The sequence below is a fragment of the Chaetodon trifascialis genome, chromosome 2, assembly GCF_039877785.1.
Source record: "Chaetodon trifascialis isolate fChaTrf1 chromosome 2, fChaTrf1.hap1, whole genome shotgun sequence".
Lineage (NCBI taxonomy): Eukaryota > Metazoa > Chordata > Actinopteri > Chaetodontiformes > Chaetodontidae > Chaetodon > Chaetodon trifascialis.
In genome coordinates, this window is record NC_092057.1 from 22,613,965 (window position 1) to 22,620,948 (window position 6,984).

The 6,984-nt window shown below is 42.7% G+C and overlaps 1 protein-coding gene across 1 annotated transcript; it reads left to right on the forward strand.

Annotated features, from left to right (window-relative positions):
* Nucleotides 1–2,497: 2,497 nt before the first annotated feature.
* klf1 (Kruppel like factor 1 (erythroid)) lies at nt 2,498–6,711 on the forward strand. The gene is made up of 3 exons (XM_070985122.1): nt 2,498–2,839; nt 3,932–4,790; nt 4,899–6,711. Exons 1-3 carry the CDS (start codon nt 2,750–2,752, stop codon nt 5,072–5,074), a joined length of 1,125 nt encoding a protein of 374 aa, XP_070841223.1. The 5' UTR covers nt 2,498–2,749; the 3' UTR covers nt 5,075–6,711.
* The last annotated feature ends 273 nt before the right edge of the window (nt 6,712–6,984 follow it).

Genomic DNA, 6,984 nt, shown 5'->3' on the forward strand with positions numbered 1-6,984 from the left:
ACAAGCACTTCCGTGCGGAAGCAGCGTGATGGCAGGACTATGCTATTCAAACAATATCAGTGTCACACCAACATGTGCTAAACACTGAATATTTGGCTGTAACATTCGTTTTTAGAAATCTCACCATTCACCATTGACAACATGTCGCCAATAGATGGAGACAAAGACAGATGGTTGTGTTTATGTTGAGACTCCATCAGTTGCTGTTGATCATGAGCAAAAATAACTTTTAGTCAGGTGATATTAGACTACATTAGACTATTAGACTCTCTCTCTCTTTCTGTGTGTGTGTGTGTGTGTGTGTGTGTGTGTGTGTGTGTGTGTGTGTGTGTGTGTGTGTGTGTGTGTGGACAGAAAGTGACCACATTACAAACTCAATATAGAGAAAAGTGATCCTAGTCCCTCATATTAAAGTGGAACAGATGAGGCTCTGTGTGTAAAGCCTAAAAGTCTTATTTCATGTTTTCCAAATGATTTCATAAGAATTCAGGGTATTTATTCGTCAATTTAAAAATCCTACATTATAAAGAGTATGACCACATGAAGCACAGCTCAACTCTTCTTCTTTCAGTGTCTTTCTGCCTCACGGTAATATCATACTCACACAAATTTACAGAGTTAGTTGAAGACCTTTTCAGCTTGTGCAGTGGATGTCTTGTGTTGCCTTTACAGTGAGGGAAGGAGAGAGCGTCTTTATCAGCAGTGGGCTCATCATCGGGGTTCAGCAGCAGTCAGGGGTCCACTATCTGCGGGTAGACAGCAGCCTGCCTCTGCCCCGTGTCAGCAGATAACCAGCAGCCAGACTATAATCACCTTTCACACACAGGTCTTCTCAGAAGTCACAGCCACATGTCCTCACTGAGAGGACAGAGACCAACCAGTGTGTGTGTGTGTGTGTGTGTGTGTGTGTGTGTGTGTGTGTGTGTGTGTGTGTGTGTGTGTGTGTGTGTGTGTGTGTGTGTGTGTGTGTGTGCAGCTCCGTAATAAAAGATCACAGAGAAATCCACTGAGATGTCTCTGTGATGGAACATTATACACATTCAGACATGTTATTCACCGCACATGCACCAACACACTCTGTGCCAAAGCATGCTTTTTTAGATAGAGGCCGGACACGAGCTGTTTACTGGTCAGTGAAAAACATCACTCTGCAGTACTCTGCAGTGCTAGTGGCTTGAATAATGGCACAATTTAATGAACATTTAGATGCTATTTTTCTTTTTTTTATTACTTGCAGTTACATTACATCTGTGCACTGTGTCTTTGCTTACATTTAGTACATTTTGCACTGTTTTACATTTTACTCCTCTATCCTGTTTCAGCTCTTTTCATATGTGTCTCTTTGCACAATGTTGGGGGAGAGCACAGCAGGACCACATTTCACTGCCATTGTCCAGATAATGAGCAGGCGACTAATAGAGCTCGAACTTGAACTTAATAATTGCTTTATCCTTTATCCATCTTTAGATTCTATTTATTATTGCTGTGAATTTCCTCTTTAATAATCAAGGCTAATCAAATACCACTATTTTTAGGTTATTTTATTTTACATACACCTGAGTTTAACACTTCCTGCCTGTTTTGTCTCAAAGGAACTCTCCTTGGGTTGTTTTGTTCAGTTTAGATCCTGCTGTGTGAGTGAAAGTAGAAATCTATTTCATGTGTATAAAGTTGCATATGAATTTGAGGCTAACTTTTACAGAACTGTAACTGCACAATACCTGTACTCTCATCTATATTTTTGTCTATTGGTATTTTATTTTTATCTTATCCTATTTTGTTTATCTTGTTCATTATATTTGAAATATGCTTTAATGTATAATTCCTGTTTTTCTTTCTTTATGTAGAGCATTTTGAATTACCTCTATCTTTGTACAGTATAGAAATAAATTTGCCTAAAGTTAGCTTTACTTTCACATCCCCCGATGCCAAAAAAAAAAACCCAGATGGGGTGATTGACTTGAAAAATCATTATTTGCAATCTATTCAAAATAAATCCATATTAATGTTTGAATGTTCATCACCTTTGAAGCTACAGGATCATTTGTACAAATTACTTTGAATTATTTAACCTGCATGAGGTACAAAGCACCTTGTCCAAATCAACTTAAAAAGTAGCCAGTCCACAAGTTTCAGTAGTTAATGAAGTTTATTTATTTTTATAGATGTGGTTGGTCATAATAAGATTCTGGGCAAATGATTCAGTAAAGTACTCACACTGAAAAGATGATTTCGGCTTAGCATTAATATTTAGGTCCTGGTACATAAGAATGATTCATTCGATAAGTTAATGCTTTTTGGTGATGTATAAGCTTGGTGCTGCTCAGTTTTTTTCATAGAACAGGAAGACTGAGTTGGAGGTGAGGTAGTTTTTAAGTGATTGTAAATGAACAATCTGAAGCGATAAAGACGAGGAGCCGGCTAAGTAACTCACACTCACGCTCCACCTCCTAACGGTCGAAACCTACATGAAAAAGAGAGATTTGAAGTTAGACTCGCAGCTGACAGAGATAGACAAGAGAGAGGAGGGAGAGATAGCAGTGGAGGAATGAAGAAAAGGAGACAGCTTTAAGAACCTGCTTCTGCAGCCTTTTAGCACTGAGTGGACTCTAACTGGGATGACGGGCCTGCTGAGCCTGGGTTTGACTTTCTGTTAGCTGAGGGTGAGATGGTCGTATAAACAATCAGAAAAGAGAAGAAAAGAAAAGAAAAACTTCACTTTTGCTGCTACCAGAGTCAGTCGCTGTCCATGTCACAGTGCTTGATGGCTGTTACACAGGCCGTGCTCCCTTCCTTCAGCTCCTTCTCCAACCTCGCTCACTCCAGCGACAATATGAAAGTAAGTACACTTACGGTTCACTTCACTCCTGATTCCTACACAGTGACAGCTGAATATGTCCACTGCTGCCTGTTTTCTTACCTGAAGAGTGGACAGCTAAAACCAGAGTAATAAGGGTAATTTCATATCTGAGTATGATCTTTACTATTGTACGGATCCCTCAGATAAATGAGTCTTTATTTCACTTAATGTTGAAGTGACTATTGTGTCTCATATAACTTTTACATCCCACCTGCCGCAAGCATTAGTCTTATAAACTTTCCTTCGTTCTAACAAGTTAATGAAAGATGTGTTAATGAAAGACGTGCACTTGCAGTATTTCTTAAGCAGGTGCATCAGAGACTGACTTTGTATCCTGTTAACAAAGTTCTTAAGAACTCTTGCTCTTCTACTGCGGCACTGAAGTGCTTTGAATTGATGTTTGAGAGGAATGCTTCCAACTTGTGATGAAATCTTGCTCTTGTTCCTTGTTTAATAAACTTATGCTGAGCTGCTGTGAACAAAAGTGTCTGCTAATGTAATGTAGAAAAAAAAATGCAACATGGTAGTTTATGTACTGATTAAATTCATGTCTTCAAAGATAGGTTTACATTTTTTCAAGACTGTCTGACATGCCCATATGTGGAGCTATTGGTCGCTGTAAATGTTCTGTCCATACTGGCTGCAATTTGATCCCCTCCTAAAGTAAATATGATGCAAATGAGGGGGGGCACGACAGTCCTGATTCTGCGTGAAATGACTTCTAAAGTTCACCTGAAATCTAATGACAATAATGTTTCAGCAGCCTGAGCTGTAGCTTTTGAAGTGGCTCTCTTTTTTGTATAACTTTTTGGTGTTTCCACGCTGTCTGCTTGCTAAGCCATGGCTGAGGAACTGAAACAAACCAGCACTTACAGTGAACATGTATTAGGAAGGAACCTCTTTACAGCCAGTATGGACAGAGGGAACAATTCCAGCAGCCAATAATGCTACATATGGACATGCAAGTATTATTTTAAGACAAATTTAAAAAACCATAAACCTGTCCTTGAAATTCAAAAGCAATGTGAAGGAATCTCTCATCACCTCTCACTGCTCTTCATCACCATGCAGGTGTGGAAGTCTGACACTGGCTCTCTCCCTCTGGACTCTTTAAGTAACAAACTGTCACCAAGCAGCTCTAAGCAGCTGCATGTCTCCCAGCAAATGACAGAGGAGTTCCTGGACGATGACAGCCAGGCATCCTGGGACATTGAGTTCCTGCTGTCTGACTGGAGCAGCCCATCGTCTGATCTCAACCCCTCATTGGATAACAATGAGCAGCGGCTCCCACAGTTAGACCAAAACAGCGCCTACCAAGAGGCGGCCATGTTTAAGGACCAACCAGGACAGGAGCATCTGCAGATGAACAATGGCAGCCTCATGGCGGACCTCCTGGCCCCTGCTGAAACCACGATGTCGGTCCAGCCAGAGCTGTACCACCATGGTTACATAGATGACCAAACAAGTGTGACTTCATTCCCCAGTCTACCCAATGTAGATCAGTTTGGCTTCCCCCAGGGAGGCAGCGTGGAGAGGCACGGCAGAGGAAACCTCAGTAAAGTCTCATCTTGTGACTTTAACCCTTACTATCCCTTGCAACACCCCTCCATGGTCACCTTCCCCGACAGCAGGTTCATACCACCTCAAGCTGTGACCTCTGACCCTCGACATTACAGCTACATGCCACACTTTAACCACAATGCCAGCCTTTTCTGTGACTACAGCCAAGGCCAGGCCACTGGTCATCTGCCCCTTCACCAGCAGCCCCTGCTGGTTGGACCACAGCTGCCCCCTGGTGGAGTGGAGGGGAAGCGTGGGCGAAGACCTACAGGGAAAAAGAGGCCCGCCATCCACAGCTGTGATTACCCTGGATGCAGCAAGACCTACACCAAGAGCTCACACCTGAAAGCTCACCTGCGCACCCACACAGGTATGCCAGGTGACTCTGTCCGTCTGTCCGTCCGTCACCATTGGTCTCAAGATATGATTTCATGCATTTGTTTGGTATTTACCATCTGTGTTATTGTTTACTCTTCAGGGGAAAAGCCTTATCACTGTTCGTGGGAGGGCTGCAGCTGGAAATTTGCCCGCTCAGATGAGCTGACGCGTCACTACCGCAAGCACACGGGCCAAAAACCCTACGAGTGCCTGCTGTGTCAGAGGGCCTTCTCCCGCTCTGACCACCTGGCTCTGCACATGAAGAGACACACCTAATGCTCGCATGTACACACACACACACACACACACACACACACACACACACACACACACACACACACACACACCATCCATCCATCCATCCATCCATTTTCTATGCCGCTTATCCCTTTCGGGGTTGCGGGGGGGCTGGAGCCTATCTCAGCTGTCGATGGGCGAGAGGCAGGGTACACCCTGGACCGGTCGCCAGCCGGGCAACATATTCACAGACAACCATTCACGCTCACACTTAGGGGAATTTATAGTTACCAATCAACCTAATGAGCATGTTTTTGGTCTGTGGGAAGAAGCTGGAGTGCCCGGAGAGAACCCACGCATGCACGGGAGGAACATGCAAACTTCACACAGAAAGGCCCGACCCGGGAATCGAACTGGCGACCTTCTTGCTGTGAGGCACGCGCACTACCTGCTGCTCCACTGTGCAGCCCACACACACACACCACTGCCACTTAAACAAAGGAATCAAACGGAGGAAGACTTATCATGATTTGAACTGACTCTAACTAAAATCAGCTCACTGAACAGATGACTTTGGGACTAAGTGACCTCAGATATTAACTAACAACTAACTTAACTAACATGTTCTCAGTGCTAAGATGAACTATACTTGTAGAGTTAGACCATGAACAGAACGTCCGGTGGCAGAATTGCATCACAAAGCACTGCATGGGGGGAGTAGTTTGATGTGCTTGTCTGTTTTTAGTATACTTCAAAAAACGTAGCCTACATTACCCACAATGCAATTCAGACACCAACAGTTCTGTTGGACATTGGGGTGTGTTGTGGAGCAGGATACAGAGGTCTGCTAAGCTGCAGCAGTACTCCCCAAAATCAGTAAACACACTTGCCTGTTTGTTTCCCTTTAATGTGACAGTGAACCTTGCCGATTACTTGGAAATCCATCAGTCATAACCTTGGTGACTCAGACTTCCACAGTGGGGTGCTGGCTCTTGGCTAAAAATGAGTGGGCCGATCTCTCTGAGTACTTTGTGAGGACCAGCACAACTCATAATGTAAAGTTAGAGCACTTTCAGCAATAAGGGCCACTTAGACAAACACTGTACACACTGTGGGCACGTCAACAGCAAACACTAACACTAACAAAAGACCTACCAATAAATGTGTGTAATGTGGGTTATAACACAATACACAGCAGTATATCCTGTAGGATCTTATGGCACGCTGAACAGAGTCATGACTGCTTGGTAATAATGCTTAGCTCTGTTAGTGCTGACATGATCCGACATCTTTGCCTGATTTCCGTTCGATTGTAATGCAAACAAGCCATAAGGTATACTATGTGATTATACAGTAAATGCAAAGTTATGTATATTTGTCACCAAACTTTATGTTTGTCTGTTTTGGGGAATTTTAATTTAACAAGAAAAAACATATATGCTTTTGTCTCTGTCATCCAGCAGAATTCAAAACTGTAAATAATCTGCCGCTTTCTTAGTTGTTTATAATCATCTAAAAATGAGCAACATATTTATTAACATAATCTTTTATATCGACAGGAGATTACTATGTTATTGTACAATGTTTTTATATGCTCCAAAGAGTGCTTTAAAGTCTTTTAATTATTGTTTTCATTGTCATAATTGTAATAAAGGCCTCCAATGCTGTAAAGCATGACATGATTTACTCAGGCAGCTTAACAATGACACGATACCACCACCACAGTGTGAAGCCCTGTGTGCAGATCATTAAACACGATTGCATCATTCAACATTTGAAGTGGTGTGCTGAGAGGCTTTATGGTCTGCATAAAGCACAATTAAAATGTTTGCTTTTTTCCCTGTATGACTCCATCCACAGAATACATCTGGAACACACAAACACAATGTGCACTGCCAGCCTTTGGCCTTTAGGTGGCAGTCCTCTGTCATCATATCAGACCTCATGCC

Excerpts from the sequence above, each read along its gene's own strand:
- klf1 (XM_070985122.1), top strand. The coding sequence starts at position 2,750 with ATGTCACAGTGCTTGATGGCTGTTACACAGGCCGTGCTCCCTTCCTTC. Across the intron at positions 2,840-3,931 it reads ACTCCAGCGACAATATGAAA|GTGTGGAAGTCTGACACTGG; the intron begins GTAAGTACACTT and ends ATCACCATGCAG. Across the intron at positions 4,791-4,898 it reads TCACCTGCGCACCCACACAG|GGGAAAAGCCTTATCACTGT; the intron begins GTATGCCAGGTG and ends TTTACTCTTCAG.